Here is a 25,944-nt window from a genome sequence, read left to right as displayed (position 1 = left end):
GAGGAAGAGCAGTGGGTGTTTAGGGGGGACTCCACACTTAGTGTCTGCTGGGAAGCTGGGCTCAGCACTGGCTCTGGTTGGTTTAATAATGTGAAGAGGTTTTAGAAGCATGCCAGTAGTGTGGTCTGAGGATTTGTAATTATGCAGATTCATGGCTATAGAGCTTGTATATGGGATGCATGGGGATCATGGTCCTTGTACCAGCCCAGTGGATGGAGTAATGGAAATAGAGAAGCTGCAGAGCTACCTCATGCCCTTACTGTGGGTTTAAGGGTACTTTTCATCCTACCAACTAACTGCCTGTATTTATGATTTGTCCAAGAGGAGGAGAGGTAATTCTGCCCTCTTTGATTAGGGACAGGTGAGTATCAAAAGGTTATAAAGGTCTGTTTCGTCAAGTATCCAAAGTCTGAACCTCTTTGGTCCAAGAAACTGGACAGGAAATCTTATAGGAACAGACTCTCTCATGTGATTTTCCTGGGTAATGTCAGAGGAAGAAATAGTGATCAATAGGTTTCTTGATGGTATAGCTACATTTGTGTTTCTGGTTTCAGAGGAAAGCAGGAAATACTGAAGCAGATAGTCTTGTAAAAGAAAAAAGTGAGAACCTACATTTAAAAAAATATATTCATAAAGGTACAAAATGGGCATTTAGTTCCTATTTTGGAGCAATTTCTGATTAGTTCATAGTTTATGTGAGGTGATCTTTACTATTGCCTGTAAATCTACCCCTCTTTAAATAATAGTGTATGTTTCTTTAAGAAAATACATACTCTGAAGAAAAATATAGAGCAGATGCCATAGTATTTCTGATTAATAAGCTAAATAGCCATGTAAAATGTGTATAGCATACTGGCACCAGTTCCTTCCATACTGAAGCTTGTTTGTGAAATTAGTTAATTAGGAGGGTTTTGTTTGGTTGGTTGGTTGGGTTTTTTTTTGTTTGTTTGTTTGTTTCAAAACTTAGCTTGAATAAATTTGTGTTAAGCACAAGAATGAAGAATTTTGCTTTTCTTGGCTAATTCTGTATTTTAAATCCTCACATGTCCGTTGGTGCAGCACTGTACATTCTGGATAGAAGCGATTTGTTAAAAAAGCAAACACTTACAAAAATCTATTTTGTGAGGCAAAAATAAAATAAAATAAAATCCCCTACACTTTTCCTGAGAATAATTGTCCATCATGGATTAAGGTGAATAAACAGATTCTACAGTATAGTATAAGCTTCTTTTGTCCTTTAATAAATTAGCTGTGGGGAAAAAAGTGTTTTCGGAGACATTCATAAGCAATGGAAAAGGTATATTTAATGATATGTTAAAAATATAGGTTTTTAACTCAAATTCTTAGCCCTTAACAACAAAGTGTGGCAAAAGACAGATGAAATTATGTTCTGACTGAGTACATGGAATAAACCCAATGGGAACTTCTGTATATAGTTATCAGTAGCACTGAAATATGCTTAGGAAAGCAACAAGTCTTTTGTTCTGTTGACAACAGTTATTACAATTAATTCATTTTGTGATTGGTACTTGCACTGACTGACAAGGTGTTATTTTACCTCAGTAAAAGTTAAAATGGTAATACCTACATACGAAATAACACTGTGAGCTTGCTATCACTCACTCGATAAAAGAAAAGCTCATATTCAGAAATGCCTGCTCAGCTACCACTCTGAGAAACCCCAAATACTAGTTTGAGGCTTTTTTCCTCTCTACGAAAAGTTTTTGCTTTTGTACCTTTGCAAAGTTTTTGAAAAAATGTCTAATAGCTTGCATTCTGCTAAGGGAAAGACCAAAACAAACTCCCACATGATAATCAACAAAACACATCTATGGACAAGGCAGAAACCCTCCAAATTGTAAGCTCTTTGTCTTGAAATCACAGATATATTTACATTTCACCTCACTTTGGGTTATGTTTCTGTGGCCAAACTGTTGCCCTTGGACAGACAAGTGCATTTCCCATTTACTTCAATGGGAGATGAGCCCAGGCATTCCCAGGCAGAATGTGATTTTAATCCCATTGAAACACTGACTAGCACAGGCACAGGAGGAGAAGAGAGTTTAAAGGGTTAGCAGAGTGATAGCAATACAGCCTTGCAGCAGGTTGTGAGAGAGACAAGTGCTAGCTATTCTAAGCCAAAAGGTTCCTACACCAACACTACCATTGGATTGATGATGATAGTACTTAAACCCCCAACCTGCAACGAGCTATATGCAGCTGGGCCCCTGCAAAGCCCCATTAACTTCAGTTGTGTTCCACACAGGTCCAGGGATGAACCCAGTGCCATGTAAACATTAACAAATCCTCACAACATCCCTGTGAAGAAGGGAGGTTTTATTACCCATATTTTACTCGGTGGGAAATGGAGAGTTCAAGAGACTAGTCTAAGGGCACACAGTGAGTCAGAGCCAGAGCTGGGATTAGAACTCAGAAATCCTTATTCCCCACTAGTAGAGACATTACATGGGGTCAGTGCAGATGCAGGTGTTGCTCTAAGCATTGGGGCAGGGAGCATCGGAAATACAATAACTTTTTCTTCTTTAAAAATGGAAGAAGATGGAAGGGGACTCACATCTGGGGACAGAGAGTTATGACAGGAGGCTTCTTTTCATGGGGGTGGGGGTGGGGGCGAAAAAAAAAGTAAGAGAAATGAAGAAGCTGGCAGCCCCTGACATAACATCTTACACCTCTTCTGAGGCTATGTAAAACCTAAACTACGTGCCAGACTCAACCTACCAGATTATGCAGTCCGTAAAGAGGACAATTCTGAAACACCGGGTGACACTAGAGAAGGGCCTGAGTGACAGTCTGGTTATGGATCCAAACTTCCCCAGAGTTTCAGGATATTCACATCAGCCAGTTAGAGAAACAGACCAGTAACAGAGTTTGAATCCCGATCAGAGTATCATTCCCCCAGGCTCAGGAGTCTAAAAGTCTGCACTTTTATTTCTGGCCAATGACACAGCTTTACAAACGGATTGAACAGGAATGGGTGCTGTTGTTGAGCAGCAGATATTTATAGGGATGTGGCCTCTTATGGGAGCTGTAAGGAGTGTTAGATCATTTGATTTTCAACTTTTGTAGTAAAATCCAGCAAACCAATGAATTGTTGCAGTTCTAGCAAATGGCAAATACCTCATTAGATATGGACAGTTCTGCACATCTCTACCTTTTTGATAAGTTAGCCTCACTAAAGCATTGACTTAACAGAGAATCATTATAAATCCCCATTTTGAATTGTTTTATTAGCTATATTTATCACCATCTCAAAATCAATTCTACATTTTTAAATTAAAACAAATGATTATTTGCACTGTAATCAATATTAGGACATTTCCCTTTTTTAAAGGAAAAAATGGAATACAAAGAAATGTCCTTCTTTGGCTGCATCAGTCCAATTTCAATATAATTCAATATTTAATAAATATAATCCTCTGTGTCTGTGCAAAGAAACATCATAAAAAATGCAAAAGGTTTCATGATCTCCAATAACTTGTATGAAACAAAGTATTTCCTTATTCCTTCCATAAATACTATAGTCTTATGCTACTGGGGTATTTTTCTCCCCATGTATTAGAGTTTGTTCTGAGTATGTATAAGAAAAGAGGTTTGCATATTTAATGGTTCTAAAAACAAAATGCTACCTATAATCTCAAAAAAAATTGCATCTTTGTCTCTTTAAACTTTTGTGGCTTGATGATTTTAAAAGGGCAAAAAAATAAAAACCTTATATAATACCTAATTTGTACATCTGTGGTTTCCCTCTGACTCGTGTAGGCACCATATGTTTTTAATTATCATAATAGCCTTAAAGAACCTGTTCAGTGGGAAACACATATGATCCTTTTATTACTGGTTTGTAATTTAAACAGTTTGAACAGAAAAGGTCTGGCTGTAAGGGACTGACAGGCACAAAGGTCTAAAAACCCTGTTATTGACCTCTGAAAGCATGAGTTCAAATCCCACCCACTGAGGTGGGACCTAGCTCTCCCTTATTTGACAGAGGTAATTGGTCACATGTGAAATGGCTCTTCAGGACTTTAAAATACAATCTCGAATGACTCAGTCTTTCAGTCAGAGACTGACAAAATGAGAGCAAGATCTATAAATATTATCATACAACTGATCTACGTTTTCTTCTCCTTGGCTAAAACTATGTGGCTGATACTATAAGTGAAGCATCACGAAAGTCAGAAGCCAAAAATTTCACCAATACTCATTAGCTGTTGCCCTTTTAAATTCACAGTTTTTTCCTTTATGCAAATGTGAGATTCAAGAACATCCCATACACCAGTCCACTGAAAATGGTTGGATATTCTGAGGTTGAAATTAAAATTAATAAGTTCAATTCACTCCTGATTCTGGACATCTAAACACATAATCAGTTTGCTAATATTATTAATTATCATTCAAGCGACAACCTTTGACATTGGCATGCTCCCACAACTTCCCGACTCCAATCACTCAAACAGAAAATCATTGGCATGAAAAGCAACAGCCCTAATGAACAGAAATTACAAATAAGTCATGAAACATACAATTCCCCCTTTCTAGAGAAAAAAAAACCAGAAAAAAAGTTATCATAGAAAAGTTAATGGCCTGACCCAAGTTACAATCCTGTATCCATCACAACTTCATCACCAAAGCAGAAAATCTACATCCTAAACAAAGACATAAAGGGGAAACATTTAGCCACATTAAGGTTAGAAATCTCACCCTGTCTAGAACCAGACAGACAGAATATTTACTAGAACATCAGTCTGAAACGTTTACAGATCAGGAAATTTAGAGTTAAGATTGCACAAATATGTTCAGAATAGGTTTGCGGAACCACAACTCCAAATTTTCTGAGATTAAACTTTTAGAGTTTGGAATGACAGTGTTCTGATGAGGTTATTTTTCTGAGAGGAATGTAGGCCTGATCCAAAGCTTTCCCCCTGACTCTAATGGGCTTTGCATGGGGCCTTATATCTGCCCAACCTAAACTTTAGCTTAATTAAGGCTCAGATCATCCCACTCATGGAGAAGCTCATGCGAGGGAAACAGCAGGGAGGAAATTTTCCCAGCACTAGTCCCTTTGGTGGTGGTGGTGGGGGGGGGGGAAGCGGGGCTTGAGGGGCTGCATCCTATCCCAAATCTGCAAGTCTGGGGATCTCTGTGGAACTGAACAGCTTCATGCAAAGCCAGCACAGGACCCTCTTTCCCTGGCAAGGTGGCTCCTGCCCACAGTCTGCTTTCCTTAGCTGGATCAGTTGCAGCCACAATGGAGACCCAGAGGGAGGTAACAGAGCTACTAGCTGTATTACCTCCTCAATGGATTTTTGCATGGAAATCCAGGCACAGAGAAGGAAGCAGAGCCATAAAGACAGTACCTCTCCTGCTCCATTACTTCCCATACCTAGCCACATGGATCTCACTTCTCATGGAGCCCCATCAGATGCGTATCACACAGGATAAGCAAAAAGGGTGGATATACAATGCCATGAATGCTCCATTCTCCACCCCGGCCTCCTGTCTTCTCCATGGAAACTCAAAGATCCAAATGTAGATCAGGAGGGCACAATTTTGATTATTTAGTATGATGGGAATATACGGTAGCTTAAATATTTGACATCAAACACATAGCCATTTGCTTCTATTTTACCTTCCAACTAATTAGTGTTGCAATGCCTGAGATAGAGGATCAAATTACCCTCTGTGGACTTTCTGGGACATCATAATTTCTCGGCAAACTCTCGCATACACAGCTCTTTGCTCATTCTCTTTTGTTTAAGAAGTTCTGCATAGAATTGGGTTGTATAAAGAGTTCAGTGCGGAACTCTGTGTTGCAGAAATGCACATTTTCCAACCTTACCACTGGAGCTCCTAAGTTCCTTGAACAGGAGTTATATGACTCCCAGAGTTTACAAGCTCTATTGTGGGACTTGCATGCTCTGTAAGGGCAGCCACAAACGGTATTTCATCTCCCAAGATTTCCATTTTCAGAAATTCAGTTTTTGCTGTCTCCAAAATTATATTCCCGATCTTTAAAAAAGTGAACACTGTGTACTAATTCACACTAATAAATGAAAAAAACAAAATTTACAAATGTGAAAAGAACCCATCTCGCAAAATGCATTTTTCAATTAGCCTCAAGTTGTCTCCCTCCCACCACCCGCCAGTTCTCCTCTGAGTAGAGACTACACGTGAGATATTCCAGAAAGACGATTTTTTGAGGAAGGGAGCGTGTGTATGCACAGTAAGCCTTGTAGGACCTGATCTAAAGCCCACCGACGTCAGTATGGGAGTCTTTGTAATGACTTCAGTGGGGTTTGGATCAAGCCCATATTAGACAAGGAGCCACAGCCTTAGCTACGGAGTCACCAGCATGGCTCAATACTGAGGCACAAGGTCCCCCAGACATAGGATATTTATTTTGTATTTTCCTTAGATCTAGGATTCTGGGTCCAATTTTCTAGTAGGGCAGAATTTAACTGATTTTAAATAATACTCTCAAATTTGGAGCAGAAACCACACAGATTTTTTTTTGTTTCGTTTTTCATAAATCCAGTGAAAAACTGTTTTTTCCATTCATTCCCACAGTTTTGCTGGCATTATGAATACTTTTTGTGTGCTCTACAGTATAGAGAAGCAAGACACAGATTGTAGGTAAACTTGAACTGGTAGGTGTGCTGAACTCTTGATACGGAGATAAAACTAGGAAAACACCAGAAGCTGCCCATAGCCATGATGGCCAGTTATGACCTCCCAACACACAAACAGAAACAGAACGTTATTCAGAGGGCATTGCTCATTCCCACATTGATTAGATGTTTGTGCTGATCCTGCTATACACAAATCATATCACAGTTTAGTCAAAGGATTCTCTGAGAACACACGAGAGGAGGAAGAATTGACTTGACCCACCAGAAATCATACCATAGCAACATGAGGGGTACATAAGACCCTTGCTTACATGTAACAGAAATGTTAAGACCAACCAATTAGAAGTTAGTCCAATCACTTCTCATCCCCACTTCTAAGTGTAAAGAAAGCTTCTTTCTTTCCTCCCTTTTCCTCTCCCATAAATCACTCAAGCAATCAAATCTTCCTTAATAGAAATCTCCAGTCTGGACATGAGATCATCTCTTTCCTTCTCTATTTAAGGATCCCCCCATTACTATAAGGATCCTCCAAACTTCCAAAAAGGGGATAACAATACTGCTGTGATCCCAACTGCAAGCAGCAATGGGACTGTAATGCATAAAGCATAAAACACCAAATTCCCACAGACAGCATCTGTCTTACGACAAACAATGGACCATTATCTTGTAAATAATTCTGATTAAGCTGCAGCATTTTCCCCACACACACAGTAGGGGAACAGAGGGGGAGGATTTTTCTAGTGGGTGCACCAGTTCTCTCCTTCCCCAGCACCACCACTCAGTTTTTTATTAAGCTGATTGGTCCCCCTTTCCTTTTCCCCATGGTTTGGTTTTCATGTTCTGACCTTATCCTGCTGCCAATCATTTCTGCAAATAAAGAGGGAGCCGTCATGTTAATGGGATTCCCACCTCTATCCTTTGGGAAAGCTTCTCTATGTTAATTTTTTTCTTCCCAATGTACAGTTATATAACGATTAGTGAACAAACCCAATAAGCCCTTTCTTTTTCAAACTGCTCTCTCCATAGGGGATTGGTAATGGGATATAGAGCCTTTCACCGCTATGTTGCCAGCTTGAATCCATCGCTGTGACCTACGGGTATTACCATCTGATGGCTGCTTGATAGCCCATGTGTAATGAGTTTGGTGGCAGGTGCATTGGTGTCCTCAGAAAAAACAAGCAAGCACTATAGTTGGCAAAAATTGTCCCCTTTCTTCCTGTTCTGAGAGAGGTCAAGGATTAAATGGTAATGGAAGTCTGAACGATCATCTCCCACTAGCTGTGGTCCCCTCAAGGTCAGGTGTGAGGCATATTAGTGGGAAGCTTGCACTGGTGTTGCCATTGTTCCACCCGTGCAGTGGAATAATCGTGGACTTCGGTCTCAAGGACTGAATCTGGCGCATTTAACCAGCTATCAATTTGCCAGGGGAAGATGGAAAGGGATTTAAAAACCAAACAAAGCACAGAGATTAGAAAATGGTTAGTCATACAAATGGTCACGTTTAATAAAACCCAAATAGGACTTACATGGTCCCCTGTCCTAGGGTTCATAAATCCATATACATGGCAGCTGTGTATTGGAGAGGGTCCTGGAGTAAGTCTGACTTTGGTCTTTAATTTATCCATTTCAATGCAGAAACCATTTTTAACGCATCTGTTTTGATAAATGTCACATCTCTCCACAGCTACAATGTGTTTTGGGTTTTTTCCTAACTTCCCTTATTATACATGTGAAATGTTCTGGAGCAAATGAACTTTTTTGGTGTTAGAAAAGCAGAATGAACTAATTAATCTAGAATAGACAAAATCTGATGAAAAGCAGGCCATAGAAATTTTAAACTACAACCATAGCATGATTTGAATTCACTACCAATAAAAACCTATAGCAGATACGTCATCTATTAGAACCAACAGCTTGTGCTTAACGGCCATAGAACTTTGAAAGTAGTATTTCAGTCACCCAAGGGTCACAGCTAGTTCCAGGAATGCAAGCAAATATTGAGGAGAACATCGAGAGTGAAAAGGAGAGGATGCTGGGAACATTGAACATATGAATTCACCAGGAATGAAAGCATATGTTGTGCTAGATCCTCAGCCCTAATAAGAGCCCCTTTGTGCTGATCTGGTGGCATAAAGTGTCCGTAAAGTTGCCCTACATGGGCAGTTGATGATTCCCCTTGGGCAGGGGAATCCCTGGGTTGTATGGAACAATATGCCCTCCCACTTGCCACAGCCTTGGCATAGCGGATGGACTGAGGGCATTGCCAGAGGGATTCTGGTAATGCCCAGAATGGGAATGGGTGGCTGTTACCAGCTGGTACAAGTTAGAGCAGTCCTGAGATCCAAAATCATGGATATGGCTGTAAGACAGACTCAGGTGGGAGCTGGAGCCCTGGGAGGTTTCAAAGCAGGGGTGTGATCAAGTCCTTTTGGAGGTCAGTGGCATGAGCACTTCACCTTCTGTAAGATTCATAGAATATACCCCTCTTTAGTGAGAGACAATTTTCCTTCTGATCCACAGCATAGCATTCTATTTTCTAATTGACTGTTGGTCTGAGCGCAAAACACAGGATGGTCCATGCAGGAATGACTGAAAAACATGCACCAGTGAAACGCACTGTGGATCACAGAAGATCTTCTTAAAGAAACTCATTCACCTATATTTCACTGTGAGGATGCTGTGAGGACTTAGTGAGGGTCTGGGTGTAAATCACTGAGATTGGGGTTGAAGTTCAGAAACACTTATTTTTAAATGCATATGATCCCGTCAGCAGACTCTTATTACAGGGGAAAATCTTAAACCAGTTTGATGTCCAGCATACTGATCTATCACCTTCTGTTCTCCTGTGTCTGGAAAGTATCTGCAGTCTGTGCTCTTTGTTCTTACTGTGAAGAATATTTCTTTTATCTTGTTTCTTGTATAATGCAGAGTGCTCTTATTTTCCTCCTCCACTATCCTGTTGTAAATAAACCTTATTCCTGTTTATTTATGACCAGTGAGTGTGCTGCTGAATTAAAAGGTACCAAAGGTTACTGTAATCATGAAAGATCCACCTTCAGGGAATGTTAAATTCAGAAACGTGTAAGAGGAGTGTTGTAGGGAAGAGTATCCAGACCAGAGTACATGTATTTAAATCAAATAGACACTGGTGGTGGCAGACTGCAGAAATCTTCTCCTACCAAGCCAAGCTAGTACAGTAGTGATGGGTGAGGTCTGTGACCATGATTTTTGCGGCTTCTGCTCCTACCCTCCCCCCAGGTTCATCATGATGAAGGTAAAGTTCATGAAAATTTCTCTTTTTAACCCCTGCTTTCGATAACCCTGTTAGGATACTGAATCCTACAGTTGAGGTGGACTGGATGACATCTTCTACTCTTGCTACTGTTGCTCTAACCACCCTGAAGGTCTCAAATTGGCTTTTATCAGTCCGGTTTATGTTTTGACAATACCGGTAATAGAAACACACAGGGATTGAAACCCTTCCCAGCAGCTAACCAGTAGTCTACTGCCTTGCTACAGGAAATGACAGTGCCTTTCAAACTTAGCATTGGACAAACTGCAGAGATAGTCAGTGGTATAATCCAAGAAACATGACCATATCTTGGAAACGTTAGTACAAAGGCCCATACCTAGTATCGCTTTGGAAAAGCCAAAACAATTGTTTACTGAGAAATGTTTCTTTTCTACATATGACTCATCAACCCTTGAAAAAACAGGATTTCTTTTATAATACAAGTGCTGACACAGCCTTCACTAAAGTGGTGTGACTGCAGCTGTATAATTACAACTTTAGATTTGATGTTCTGGACTTAGGTTATGCCGTGCAGACAAATGTTCCATTGTATTGCAGAGAATTTTACTCTTTAGTCATATTACCCACAGGACAATAAGGAGTACATTCTCAGATCAATGCATAGAAATTTAAGCATGTAACACCCAGTAGTATCACACATGACTATACCCCTGTGGGGGTCGAGTAGGTTCATCATTGCCTATGCCTTTTTTCTTTTTTTTTTTTTTTGGAGCAGTATGATCCAAATAAAAGGAAGAAGGATCTCACACTGAGTAGGAATAAATGTTACAGTTGTCTCACAAATGCTGTAGTATTTCTATTCATTCCAAAATAGTATAATCGTCTTACTGCTCAACTACAGATTTTTCTCAGTACAACACAGAACACTAAAATGTCAGGTCCTGACTCATGGTGTTTTGGTGAATAAATAAAAAGCACCAATATGTTATTCAAAACTTACAGCATTAGGGAAGATGTGCCATTGGGAGAAGAAAATATATAGGCTTGGTTATATTTGTTTCTTACTTCCATTGAGTCTTATGTATTAAATAAAAGATATCCTCCTGGGGCCCAGTTCTACCCACACTTAATACCAGACCTTATACCTACTACTAGCAGTAATACCATTTATTCTACTGGAACTACATAAGTACTATACCCAGTGTTTGCAGTATCAGGCCCATTTATTGCTTACTTGTCACCCTGTGCTTTCTTTGTATCCTGAATAGGATCTCATGTGAGTCTATGGTGGCAGAGCTGGTTAAAGACTTTTACTACACACTCTTTGTGGGGGAAACAATTTGGTTGGCCTGCATTCACCACAAACCTAGCTAGCTAGGTAGGTACTTTTAAAAAACTGCACAGTGTGAGATGCTTATTAATAAATGGTATCTACTGAAAGACAAAACAAGCTTAAATAAGAAGGATGATTGGTATAGACCTGTATGCTCAGAGTATTCAAATCTAACTATAGATTTTGTACATAACGGGCCTGGGTTTGTAGTCCTCACTGAAGCCAAATTCCCAATGACTTCAACTTCAGGACTGGACCCAATTGCCACAAATACAGTAGTTAGTCCTGCTCAAAGGTACAGCCCACTAATATATATATATATATTGTGACAAAGTTCCTCCTCTATCTTGGTGGGTCCTGTGCTTATTGGCGGATTTTCTTGCCTCAGAGATTCACCATGTGGGTTGGGGAACAGCCCAGAGACCTTCCCCTCTGGAAGAACCCACAGTCCAGGTCAATTGGGAGGTTTGGGGGGAACCCAAGCCCGCCCTCTACTCCGGGTTCCAGCCCAGGGCCCTGTGGACTGCAGCTGTCTATAGTGCCTCCTGTAACAGCTGCATGACAGCTACAACTCCCTGGGCTACTTCCCCATGGCCTCCTCCAAACAGCTTCCTTATTCTCAGCATAGGACCTTCCTCCTGGTGTCTGATAATGCTTGTGCTCCTCAGTCCTCCAGCAGCACACCCTCTCACTCTCAGCTCCTTGCGCCTCTTGCTCCCAGCTCCTCACACTCGCACCATAAACTGAAGTGAGCTCCTTTTAAAACCCAGGTGCCCTGATTAGCCTGCCTTAATTGATTCTAGCAGCTTCTTCTTAATTGGCTCCAGGTGTCCTAATTAGCCTGCCTGCCTTAACGGGTTCTAGCAGGTTCCTGATTACTCTAGTGCAGCCCCTTCTCTGGTCACTCAGGGAACAGAAAACTACTCATCCAGTGACCAGTATATTTGCCCTCCACCAGACTCCTGTACCCCACTGGTCTGGGTCTGTCACTATATATATATATATATATATATATATGAAAAGGTCATGAACCTGATTTTTTTTTCTTATTTACACCTGTGCTACTCTTGAGTAATTCCACCGACTTCAGTGAAACTACTCCTAGTTTACACCAGTGTAATTAAAAGGAGAATTATGCCCCATATTCCCTGGAAATCCTCTCTCACAGAAGGGCCAAATATAAATGCACTGTTTATATATTTAACCAAACATTGCATTGTTCTAATTACAAACCACTGAAGGGAGAAATCTTGCCAACTCATCACTTAAAAATTGGCCTTTTCTTTAAGTTTATTTATTAAAAATGCAACTAGTTGCTTTGTAGAGTTTGCCTCTTAAAGCATATAAATTGTGGATTCTATTAGTCTTCCAGCAGATAAACCAATTTCTTAGAGTTATGTTGTAGTCTGAATTAACAAAATGACTCAAAACTGCACTAATGGTTAACAGCTTTTTTTTATTAGCGACACTGAGATAAGTTATTGAAGCATTTTTTGTATTGTTTTACATTCCATTTAAAAGTGACCTAACTTGTAACTCCATATACATTTAAAGATATAGTGTGACACTTATTCAGAAAGCAACAATTATTAAAACTTACATGCCTTCATTACTAGGAACCTTAATATATTTTCTAATTACTTCCAACAATACTCTATTCCAAAGCACATGATAACCCAGTAGAAGTTTACACATTTTGCTTCAATCACAGGTTTTAAATTGTGGGTGTCAGAGTGCTGTTCATTGAATTTTACTGTCATTTCTTGGTTAATATTGGAAAACCTGGCACAACATATTAAACTGGAAATACTGCTTAAAGAATATGAAAAAAGATAACTACCGTAATTTTTTTCCTGCTAATGCATTACAAAATACAGGACCATTAAAAACTCAAGTAGAAGTGACAATAAATAACCTTAACAATTTTAAGGGAACTTTCACTTATACTAAAATCCATTCCTTAGGCTTACTAAATGCATAAATAACTAAACATATTATAAACCTCTATTTTGAGGTTACTGTGATGATTTGTTGTACATTGTAAGTGTGTTGTGTATACATATATTAATGCCTTCACTTAAGAATATTTGTTTAATAAACATAGGTATATCATTTTTTCTTTTGCTGAAGTAATTAACAAACCACACAATTAAATTTATCCCAGGTACTATAATTATCTGGGAACATCAGAAAAAAACCCAGCAATTCCAGCTTTGCAGTATTGTAAATAACAAGGCCTCACCTGTGAGAGAACGTTCTAAATTACAGAGATTTCAAAGAAGAATTTGGCTATTTATTTCTGAAAGCCAGTAAAATAAAATTACAATGGCTCCCAGACTAATTGTTTTAAAGTCAGCCTTATATAAGGAATTATTTGTACATTTAGTTCTGACTTAAGCAAGGATGTTTAAACTGTTAGTGCAAGTATATGAGTAGCTATAGGAGATACTGTATATCAGATCTCAGAAGATACGAACCCAGATCAGAATATCTTCTAACTTTGGGAAGGTCTGGGAACAGCTCTAACCTTTTTGGCTCATTCCAGGCTCTAGATTTAAATAATAGTCAAAAATATCCAATAATTGTAATTTAAATTTAGGCATAAAAATACATTGTTCAGGAGTTGAAACTCAGGGTAAATTCATACAACTCTAATCTTATATCATTATTGTGACTATGCCTTTCTATACTAGGGTTTGCACGGCTGAACGTGGCCTCTCATGGCTGGAACTGGAGCAAATACCTAGTGTAGACAAGGTCTCCTTTTGCAAACACCTGTCCCCCTTTCAGATCCAAATCCAGTGAGACACTGAATGCCCTTAACCTCTACTGGGAATAGAGGGCACTCAGAACCTCTCAGCAATATCAGATATTGTAGGGGTTAATTATCTATTGCGCAGGTGGGTGATGGGGTGGAGGAGGAGACTATAATATGAAAAAAATTAAGACATTAAAAGTGTGCATCATCAAACATTATGATATTAGTGCCCATCTTATCACCAAGCTGGGTTCTAATGTTACACAATATGATAAAATTAAGTGATAATATGAATATAACAATGAAATGTAAAGCCAAACAAACATAAGACCTGATCCTGGTATCCTTAATCATGCAAGCAGTCCCACTGACTGAGAATAAGGGATGCAACACTGGGTCCTTAGCTTCTGCTTAAGAAGTCATTGTTGATTCAGACAGTAGCTTTTCAAGCCAAAAATATGCAGCAAAAGGAAAGTAACATAAACAAGGCTAAATGTCAACAGTGTTTGCAGACTTACAGACACCATCCATTTGTTTGTGCTGAAATGACTAGCGGACCATTTGGCAAATACAATGCTATTCACAGACCAGCCCTGTTATCCAGCAGCGCAAACTTCACTGGATCACTGGCATTCCCAGTTAATTAAAAAAAGGAAGAAAGCCATATGAGTTTGGTTTGATATTGCCATGCAAATGGCAATGCCTCATCCATAAATGCAGCTGAAACCTAATACTGAAGGTCCAGCCGGTTCTGATTTCACTTACACTGGTGCAAATCAAGAGTAAATTCAGAAATGTCAGTAGAGACACACTTGTGTAAGATCCAGTTCTGAGATCAGAATCAGCTCTGGAAAATCATTACTGAAAAGTGAATTAAATAGTTTCAAAAACTCTCCAACTGATAAAGAAGTCAAAATAAATCCTTTATGTGTTTCTATAGTGACTAAAGAAGAAAAGAATACTCTATTTCTGGTTACTCTAAACACTGCAGCTCCAAGCAAATTTTTGTGGTACCTTGCACTAAATTAAATGCATTACAAGATACTGCAAATGGACATGCATACTACAATTTCCTGCACTAAAACTGAACTTTTATTACTCACAGCTGTCCAAAACATTGGAACTTTTCAGATTTTTTTGTTTCTGTCTAAAACAGGTTTAATTGTACAAACGAGCCACAATAAGAATTAAGTTGAAGTTATCACAAGAAAAACAATTTCAGTAACCATTATGTGTACTATATTTGTTAGTTATATCACTACAGAGTTTTGAAGGTGTTAGTCGGTGTTAAAATCTTTTTTGGTTTTGACTCCTGAGGGAACAGGCATTTAGTCTGACTAAATCCATCTACTAAAATATCAGGGTAAAGTACTATAATTATGTGTCAATAAAGCAAAAATAATAAGACACTAACTATCTTCCTCTTCTCCCAGCCCCCTTCTCTCTGCTAAGAGCAGCTCCACACTCTAACGCTGTTTGAGAAAAGCTAAGATACTGCTCTTTCAGGGACTGAGCCTGTGTGGGGCACCTCCGGACTTCAAGGGGATCTGAAGTTTCTCAGCATTTTGCAGAATCAGAACCTAAAAAGATGGCTTACATACAAAACCAAGGATCTCTCCAATTTTCACAAAGACAAAAAAGATGACTGGGTGGAGCCAGCGCAGGGGAGACAGCACCAAATGGAGTGGAACATGAGAGCTTGGGGAAGTGAATTAGATTTATTAGAACAACATGGAACTGACATCGATATGTGTAAGTTCTATACCACTATATCATTAAACAACCAACTGATGCGAAGTACTGTCTCTGTCCAATAGTGTGGAAGACTACTAGCTGTTCTTTGAAAGCTTAAACACAGTCCAAGCGTAAATGGAAAGTATGGATTTTTTTTTGTCAGAGTCATAGAGTTTAACGCCAGGAGGGACCATCTAGTCTGATCTCATATATATCACAGGCCACCAACACCACCCAGTACCTGCACACTAACCCCAACAACCAAAAATAGACCAAAGTATTCCAGCCCACAGGACACTTGACTGTTATGTGCCATAGGCAGAGATTAGGAGGGACTGAGGCGCATCAGTGCCTGAGGCCTCCAGAATTACAGGGAAATGATTAAGTGAGATATACCCAGATAAGCCTGGCAAGTGACCCACACATACACGCTGCAGAGGAAAATGAAAAAACCTCATCACTACCAATCTGACCGGGGGAAATTCCTTCCCGACCCCACATATTGCGACCCGTTAGAGTTTAATGCCAGGAGGGATCATCTAGTCTGATGGGAGTAAGCACCTGAGGGACAGAGAGTGCACCACCTCAGAGCACTGGCCCATCCCACCCAGTATCCTATCTCCAGCTGTAGCCAACCCTGATGCTTCAGAGGAAGGAGATAAAAAATACCTCCCAGAATACAATGGGGGGAAAAAATCCCTTCCTGATCCCTTAAGACACACACAAAAAAAATACTAAATGGGGTCATGTCATAAAATAAATCCTGTACAAGCCTAGTATAAATTAGTGACTCAGAACAGGAGGTAGAACAATGCTATGACAGGAAAACTAAAAGTACATGGAAATGTAGGTAGTGAAATGAATGAGGCTTAAATGGAAAGAAATACTGATTGTCTAGTCCTTTAGTAATAGAATAGGGACAGACCATGCCCCCCATCAATCTCCAAATGGAAACGGAGATTTCAAGGTGCAAAAATATGGATATTCCGACTGAGTAGACCTTACCAGACAGAAGCCTTGACATGACACAAAATCATCACTCTTTACACCTTCCCCAAGTGAAATGAATACTATCCACAGCTAAACGGGGTGCTACAAACCAGTTGCTAGATGTACAGGCAGGCCCACATTCCTGAATAATATGAGGTATCAGAGACCATGTAGTTCAGCTCATGGAAATATCCACTCAGGGTTCCAATACTAAATTCAGGGAAGTTAAAGAAGGTCAGGAGCACTTAGAAATAGTTCTAGGTGCATCAGAAATGTGGTCATACCTCCCTCCCTTCTGCTCCCCATCCAGCCATGTAAGTAAATGGAAATATTAAAAATGTCTGTAAGTATTTTATTAAGTAAACTTCTTGATGTGGGAAATGTAAATATTCTGTATAATACATAAAATAATAATACTTTACATTGGTGTAGTGCCTTCCATTCAAGTGTCCCAAAGCATTTTACAAGCATGAATGAATTATGCTTCACAACATCATTATATCCATTTTCTATGTGAGGAAACTGAGGCACAGCCAGGTTAAGTGACTTGCCAAGGTTACATAGCAAGCTGGTGGCAGGTGAGGAATAAAAATTAGATTTTCAGGTGCTTATTCCTGTGCTTTAACCACAAAGCCCTAATTCAAAAGCAAAATCTGCTGAAAATTGAGGATGACCTTATGTATCTCTGAAAACCAAAGCTGCGTTCCTGAATCCAGAAATCTAACTTAACAAGTGTGCCAATGGGAGAAGTGATCTTAACTAATTCAGACAAAGATATTATTTTATTTCAGTTATTAGAAAAAAATCTGTTCTGACTCTGGAAAGAACAATAGTCTTCTCTCAGCAATCACACAGGGAAAAAACAATTGTGCCAGGATTGCATCAAAGAGATGTCCTTATAATGCTCTCTCTCCTAGGATGTTCCTGATGTCCACATGGTGGTAACTTGCACATCAGCAGATGTGGAAAGGGGCCAACTTTGTACAATCTCTATGGGCTCATGCCTGAGCACAAGAGTGACGCCCTGATAACAGATGTGGGTCTCTGCCTCTAGCTTTCTGATCTCTGAGACAGTAAAAGACAGAGAGGGCCCATTATTGAGGTGGCGGTCTTCATCCAAGTGGGAAGGCTAGAGCTAATAAATTCACAGAGGGTGCCTGCTGACTAATCTGCAAGTGCAGAAGCATCAGGTGAGACTCCCCATGCTAACACTCACAGATGGAGCACGATTTCACAGTACAAAATGTCATAGAGAAAATGAAAACACAAGCCAGAAGTCGTTTCTGGGTGGTGTCTAATCTAACCAAATAAATAAGTAATTATCATCACTGGGCTTGTTGATCCTGGTCCTCTTTTGTTAAGAGGTATATAAATGTTTTAAATAATATATTAAAATATTCAGCATTTTAGTCATGTTCTGCAAATACACAGTAGACATGTCAGCTAAGAATTTTAAAATGCTATTTTTGGAGAGGGGAGAAAAGAGGACTTGCATTGCATTTTTAGTACAAAAAATAGCTTACAAAATAGAACAGACAAGCTTATGTTGTGTTGCTTTTTTTCCTTATGCTTCAAGTTAAATGCAGGATCACTGGGCAGAGCTTGGGAGTCAGTCTTTAAACTCAACAGCTCATAATATGCCTACTGAATTGATTGAAAATGGAAAAAAAACCTAATAGAAATAATATTACCTCATTTCGATAATATTAGGGATTTTTTGTTTTGTTAACTGTTTTCTGGTGGCTTGATTCTTGCTGGAAAGCAGATTCCTATGGGTAGTGTGAAAGGGCAAAATGCATGTTATTTTTAACACTGCAACTAAACTGAGGAGCTGGAAAAAGTTTGGAGTGTCTTTTAATTTTTCTATTTTTAAAATTATGATTTCTTTGTCATGTTTTTATTTATGACTATAAAACTGGTGAATTATATTCCTCACATTGAAATCAAAATGGGAAGTAGGCCTTTATGAACCACATAACAAAAGCAACTGCCAATATTTTTCAAATTGTCAGAAATCTATTTAGTGATTTCTGACAATCTGGAATCATTTCCAACTCTGTAGTTATCTTTTAGTTAATCAGGAAAAAATAATTGTACCAACTGAGGCCCAGAGCTCCTGGAAACACTTGTGCATGTGCCTAATATAAAGTACATGTTTAGACCCATTGACGTTAACGGGAGTTCCCTCTTGTTTAAAGTTAAGCAAGGGCTACAAGTGTTTACAGGATCCGGGCCTAAATTTTGAGTTGTCCTAACTTTATTAATCTGGGCTACTGTTTCTTTTATCCTACTAAACAATGGAAAGGAAGTAAATCTTGTCATGAACACTCAACTGTGATTGTTTTATTTTTGATTAGTTTGAAGGTGTAGTGAAACAACATTACTCCAATCCATTTGTGATTGGAAATATAACGGAGGTCTGTCATCCTTTGCTGACACTGCTTTTTGAAAAAGACACAGATTTTCAAGGGATTACATATTACAGTATTATTCTGCCAGAACTATGCTTACAGAATAGTAGACAAATAAAAAGCTGTTATATTCTCCCCCAAATGATTTTAACTTTTCATTTTTGGCAAACAGACTGTGTGAGCTGAGAAAGAAAAACTTGAATTTAGTAAATCAGAGATAAATAAGAATAAGAGTTTTCTTTCTTTCTTTCTTTCTTTCTTTCTTAAATTACCTACTGGCATAATCCTATTTAGGTAATACACAACCTGTACAACCTCCAGTTAGAACAGTGAAAATATAGTTACTTAACCTCTGAAAATAATCAAAGAACACAGCTATATGTTTCATACTGAAACAAGTCACAAAAATGGCAAAGGGGGGTAGGAGGGAACAAATATTGGGTTCCTGACTACAAATAGGAGCATTCCATCCACTTGGCATTTGATTTGGTTAGTGTTGTGTGAATTTAATATACCCTAATTCAGTATAAAGAAAAAAGTATGAGAAAGCAAGGTTGGCTTGGCAAAGCATCCAGCGTTTTTCTTAAATTTTTATAAAATCAAATACTGAAAAGTTTGCAAGTTACCATGTCAATTTTTAAAAAACTTTCCCCCCTCTGAATAAATGAAGCAGTAAATATTGCCTGCACATGCCACTAGCACAGTCTATATTTGCTGCTACTTTAATTTAAAAACAGTATCATTCCTAAAAAAATTGTATAAGTGTATGCAACTCTAGACAGCACATAGAAGACTATTCTGCTGTCAGCTACATGCTCACTGATTTATATGGAGCTGCACATGTAATATAGTAGAATTTTGCCCACTGATTTTTTAAACATTTATTTTAAATTTGCATTTACTAAGAAATGTGGTTAAGCATGTTTAGAGAGCAGCTTAGTGATTCGCAGGATTGTTTTCTGAAATGGTCTGAAAGAAGGTCTAAAACTTACCACACAAGTCAGGTCTCTTGATACATCCACTGCTTGCTGTGCTATTTGCAAGTCCATTAAAGGCTGCTAAGCCATCAGAGCTATAAGCTCTTAGGACTGACAACATGTTCATCTGCTTCTCAAGGACCTGTGGACCCTGTACTTGTTCAGGTTTCATCACACCTTGTGCAGTTTCATGGGAGGAGAGAAGATTCTGGCTGTGCCACGGCTTTTCTGTTTGTGGCAACCGTGATATTAGTCCTTGTGTTGGTTGTGAGGTGACTGCGCTTTGTATATTGTCACCTCCTTCACTGCTTTCTTTATTTAGGGCAGATAAGTGCTTGTTCATAATATCTGGTTCTGTTTCAATGTCCTCATCTTCAATGTTTTCTTCCTTGGAGGATTCCATATCCTCAGATGAAGCTATGTCAGAAAGGTCATCAGTAGCACTTTTATTTACAGAGTCAGAGAGCAAAATATTTGGGTCATCTTCAGATTGTGTTTTCACTTCGGGTTTGTTACTGGTGCAAGAATTTTGTGCTCCTGTGCCAATAACACCAGGATAAACACCAAACTGCTTGTAGAAGTCTGTTGTAAAATTACAAAAAGTGGAATCCATATGGCTGGGCCAGGCAGCATTCTTTTGTTCTCCCAGCATCTCTTTATTTTGTCCTTGGGTCATTTTCTCAGAAGCTGAGTCCAGCTGGCTAATCAAATTTGAAACTATTGCCTCTTTGCTGGGCTGCACTGAAGAGGAGAGCAAACTGACTTTGTTTGCTGAAGCTGAAGCCTCCCGAGAGTGATCTTTGCTGTTTCCTAAAATATTATCTTTACGTTTAGCTTTGCCTAAGTGATTGGCTTGAAGATGCAGAGCCATTAATTCCATAGATGACGTTGTAAAGGAACAAAATAAGCAGCCATGCCAAGCAATATTGTCTTGAACTGTAACAGATGAACCTGGAAGTGAGGCAGCATCTGGCCTCACAGATAAGTCAAGAGGCTCATACTGTGATTTTTCTGTTTTTCTTTGTGAGGACTTGGTACTTATTTTATCCTCAACGCTCTCTGAGCCCAGAGTTTTTATGGAAAGTGAATCAGATAATGCTTTATCCTTCATTTCTTTTTCTTTCTTTAAGGAAGTTAAGACAAAGCTGTCCATGAAAGCTTGCAAAGACCCTTGGAAGTTCACACCATTTCCAACCATGCTCTGATATGCTCGGCCAAGTTCAGAAAAGTGTGTTCCTTTGGAAGATATGTCAGAACCCTTCATATTCTCTGAAGATACCTCAGAAGACATGCCAGCTGCTTGTCCTTGTTGATCTCCAGAAGAAAGCATTCCTGATGTCCACTGCTGAGAGACCAGGCCACTTCGGAAATCAATACCAGGAAGACCCTTGAAGGCTCCTCTCAGTATGTCTGGTCTAATAAACAGAGATCCTTTACTTGATGTTTCGTCCTTGTGTTCCTGACTTTGAGACTGCCCAGGGAGAGGTCCAGCTCCATTCTGTCGCTCCCTGTGGTGCCGTTCCAAGTGGTATTTGAGGGATGCAGACTGAGTGCCTGCATAGTCACAATGTGGACACTTGTAAGGTTTCTCACCTGAAAATACATACAAAAAAGACAAATATATAATGTATGTTATCTGTGCTTCGGTCTATGGAATAGCGAAGAAAAATCAACGTTTGTTCTTTTAAAACAAAAAAACCCCACCCTTCAGCTAATATTTTAAATGATACTTTAATAGAAGATAATTTATAGTTTTAAGATCTTTTAAATGATTTTCTAGCACATGGGGCAATTCAGGAAAGACATACTATCTACACACAATTGGCTATCTTTTTCTTAATGTAACATGTAAAAACGGTTGTAGAATTAAAAGCTGTGATTATGAAAATGAAGCATAACAATTTCAACCACAGTAATCATTAAAAGTACAAGTTAAAAAAAAGAAAAAGTATGTAGCAAATGGATAGTTGCAATATTTTGTATATACAATTGCTTAAAAAATTTGTTTAAATTATACACATGGAAACCATTTTTAAAACCTAAAAATTTTATGGCACTGTTACGCAAGACTGAAATGAATGATTTAAGGCTTGCTCTGCAGTAAATCATGGATATAATTAGCAAATGGCATACTGCACAAGTAATTTATCATTATTTGGAGGGCACCATTCCAGAAGGATTCAAAGATCTGCAGACCTACTGCATTGTTTCTAAATAAAGAACTATAAATACAGATTCTATAAAATATTAATATCATTACAGTACATTAGGATTGCAGCATGTAAGAACATATAGCTAAGATAAAAAGCAGTCAATAAAATTAAAAAGAAAGTGAGTAATAAAAAGGTACAAAATATATTTACTTTCTGTATTTGAAATTAACATTATCTACTGGTTTTTGCAGCGCTTTAAATTTGTACTAATGGCATTTCTAATGCTCCAGTAGTAAAATGTGTAATTTACCTATAATAAACACTTTTCTAGAGAGTAAAGATCAGCTTAAATAGTATTTTAAAACATATTAGATGAATTTCATGAATTAAATATATATTTGAACTCAATACTAAACTTTTATTTTTCTTGCCATGATTTAAAAGAATTCAGAGATATTACGTATATATAAAATATTCACATACAATCATAGATTTATATATATCCACAAAGAAAATATGTCTAAATAAATGTAAATTTAAATATATGCAGAGCACTTGTTAGCAATCAAGGGTTCCTTGTAGACTTGAGTGCAGAAATACTCCCTGAAAGAGACAGGAGTTTGACAGTACTGTAAGCTTCTTTTTAATAATGGCCTGTCAATATCAGCAATTATTCCTATGAGGAACCTCAACAAGACAAGGAACTGTTTTCTCTCATGTGTTTTCTTTCTGATCTAAAAGGCAATGGCAAACCTGTGAACACTACCCTGCAAGTAGTTCATTGTTTTAAAATTTCCTCCAGAATCATAGTAATAGTATCATATTACATGGATTATCATACTCATTGAAAAGCTACTAATTCTTGAACAACCTCAAAATCCATTTAAAATAAAAATGGAAAGTTTTCAAACTTTTTAATATTTTAAACTAAGTGCTCAAATGAGAATTTGGTAAATACTTGGGATTTTTACACCTCTTGCCGATCATCTGAATCAGCTAAACAAGATTAAGTAAAAGGAACAATCAAAATGATCCTACAGCATTATCTTAACAGGCTTACTGACCATGTACAGTAGCTGAATGTGTTCTCTCACTCAACGAGGGCTAAAGAAAATTATAAACACTCTAGCCATGGTCCATAATGTAATCCTGAGGCTAAATTATGAGACACGAGGGCCCTACACTGCCCAGCACCTATTGTATGATGATGCACCCTTCCCTACAAAGTTTGATTAACATGGTTCACGTAAGAGCTGGTTATTAACATGGCTCATACTTTAGGCCTGGGTCCACACATTTTAACATGAGAAATCAAACTGAAAGTTTCAGTGCAACTTCTGAGTGTTTCACGAATATCCAGTTAGTCTCTGGAACCCCACCACTGCCCTCTTTATCAACCCAACTATTGGCTAAATTCTAGTAGGTGCTGTACATGAAGAACCTACCAGCCAACCTATGCCAAACAGTAGGAGACACAAAGCTGAAATGGTTTCCTCTCAAACCCAAAGAGACTATTCTGCAGGCCATCTTCTACTGAAAGCATTTTATGGTAGGGAAAAGGATCAGAGGTCATGTTCTGCATATTTGTATGCATCTATGCCCTGAAATGGCAATAGCCTCTATGCACATACCCGCATGCAAATTATTAATTTCAGGAGCATGAATATTCTGTGATAGCTCTGCTCCTGGCAAAAATATGGACACACACATTAACATTCGTTTTACAGCATACTTGTGCTCCAAGTTTTGGAGCCATTTCATGTTGTCCCAGAGCTTTGGTTTCTATTTGTTAAAATCAAATAGTTAGGGGGTCTCTAATACTCTTTGACACAAATTATGGATTTAAAGCATTGTCTAAGAGCCAATCATGTGGCTGCAGAGAAAAGACTCTAGAAACCTTTTGTAGCTCAATGCCTGCATTTTCTAATCCCCATTCCTCTTACCTGAAAAAACTCTTCCTATACCTATGCGGAAATGTTTAAATGCAGTTACTTGCACCGTTTACATTTATAGTAACTCTAGTTGATAGATATATGTGCTGCACTTCAAGTGACATCATTAGAAGTTGTGTTCTACCATTGCAGATGCAGTATAAACTCACATTCTACAATGTAGGCTGCACTAATGATCCTATACACATCTCAGGAGGTGCTTAAGGCAATAAGTATATTTAATAAGGGGTGCAAGAAAATTAATATGCTAACTAGAGGAAATACTAATACTAATATGCTTTGCACTTATAAAGTGTCTTCCATCCAAAGCATTCTGCACTGACAACATACTTTTATTTTTAATTGCTGAGCCCTGAAGATATTCAATTTTCCCCACCTTTTCAAAGGCCCCACGGGAGAGTTCCCTTCAACAGAGGAGGCCTGAAAAGCTCCCAACACATTCCATCAACACTAGTCTGTAAGAGACCACCCACTGAGACAGAGTGATAAAAATTGTAAATTTCCATTGGAGTTGAGTCCACTACCACTATAATGCTCCCATCTCTTGCCAGGCGGGGAACAAGGATTTAAATGAAGGCTCAATCTGTGACCTATCATATAGCAACACATTAAGCCACCTTCGTCCTACCAAACTGGGCAAGGGAAATAGTACACCTGAAAACAATGTTTTCCAATCACAACACCTAAAGTAATTATTACCCTTTAAGGTTATCTTATCCACTTGTAAAATTAACTACTGCTATTTCAGAGGCTGGCATTAGGGGGGAAAATACATCTTCAAACCTGTTAAATTTAGATTCTCCAACAACCTCTAAATTAAAGAATTGGTCATACATATTTAAATGGCATTCAATCTATCCAATTTGACAACCAACATGCCAAATTTCAGCCCCAGTGTGATTTGCAACAGTGAAGTTCTGGACTACTGAAACTACCCCTCCCCCACCAAAGATGTATAACGAAAAAATCGCCAGATACTTCACGTCCGTGATTCTGCCAGGTATCTTAATAATACTTGCTCAAGGAAGACTAAGTGAGACATGAATGCTGGGCATGGTTCTGTTAGAAGACTATTTGTTTGTATCTAATACTTTGAAAAATGTTTCAGAGAGCTCATCCTCATGTAATGATTACCCAGTAATACTGCCAAGAACAGAGTCTGGATGAGTTATTTAACACTTAATTTCAGTTTACATAAATTAAAGTTGCCATGTGGGGGTGACGGAAACATTTTTTCAAATGTCTGATATATTCGAGAGTCGTTGTTCGTGATTCAGAATGGGACTTATTCTCTTGATCTTGCTAATTCCCTGACCCGTCTGCAGCTGCACAAGCCTTTTCCCAACCTTGTTAAAAACTATCCCAATACATGGTATAAAAACCATGGATAGAGAAGCTATCTAAGCAGCATAATCAGAGTTTTTATCTGTCTAACATCTGATTTATGAGGCATAAGTCATATCACAGAACTATTTTACATCAGGCTATGATAAAATTAAAGACTTCTGTAAAAACTTTATAAATTCCTGGTAGACAACTGGAAACAGACATTGTCCAATGCAAACAGTTTCTATGTATAGAACACTGATGAGCAACATGCATGTATAACCTATTCAGGCTACTACCAGTTCCACCTGCTGTCCTTATGTGCAATCTAATTATTCTATGCAAATGAATAACCTATTTTTGGGTTGTATATGGAGGCCACTGCCAGATTATTCCTAAAGCAAGAAGGA

At 38.5% G+C, this 25,944-nt stretch overlaps 1 protein-coding gene across 3 annotated transcripts in view; it reads right to left on the bottom strand.

Annotated features, from left to right (window-relative positions):
• ZNF536 (zinc finger protein 536) overlaps positions 1-25,944 on the bottom strand; it is a 228,206-nt gene that overhangs the window by 127,399 nt on the left and 74,863 nt on the right. For all 3 annotated transcript variants that reach the window (XM_026652897.2, XM_026652895.1, XM_026652896.1), the window contains exon 3: positions 20,119-21,696. In XM_026652897.2, the coding sequence (XP_026508682.1) occupies positions 20,119-21,696 (1,578 nt within the window). The remainder of the gene's footprint in view (positions 1-20,118; positions 21,697-25,944) is intronic.

The sequence above is a fragment of the Terrapene carolina genome, unplaced genomic scaffold (assembly GCF_002925995.2).
Source record: "Terrapene carolina triunguis isolate 2854851 unplaced genomic scaffold, T_m_triunguis-2.0 Scaffold130, whole genome shotgun sequence".
In the NCBI taxonomy this organism is placed as follows: Eukaryota; Metazoa; Chordata; order Testudines; family Emydidae; genus Terrapene; species Terrapene triunguis.
Note: the sequence above shows the minus strand (reverse complement) of the source record. Positions and strands in the feature narration are given on the sequence as shown.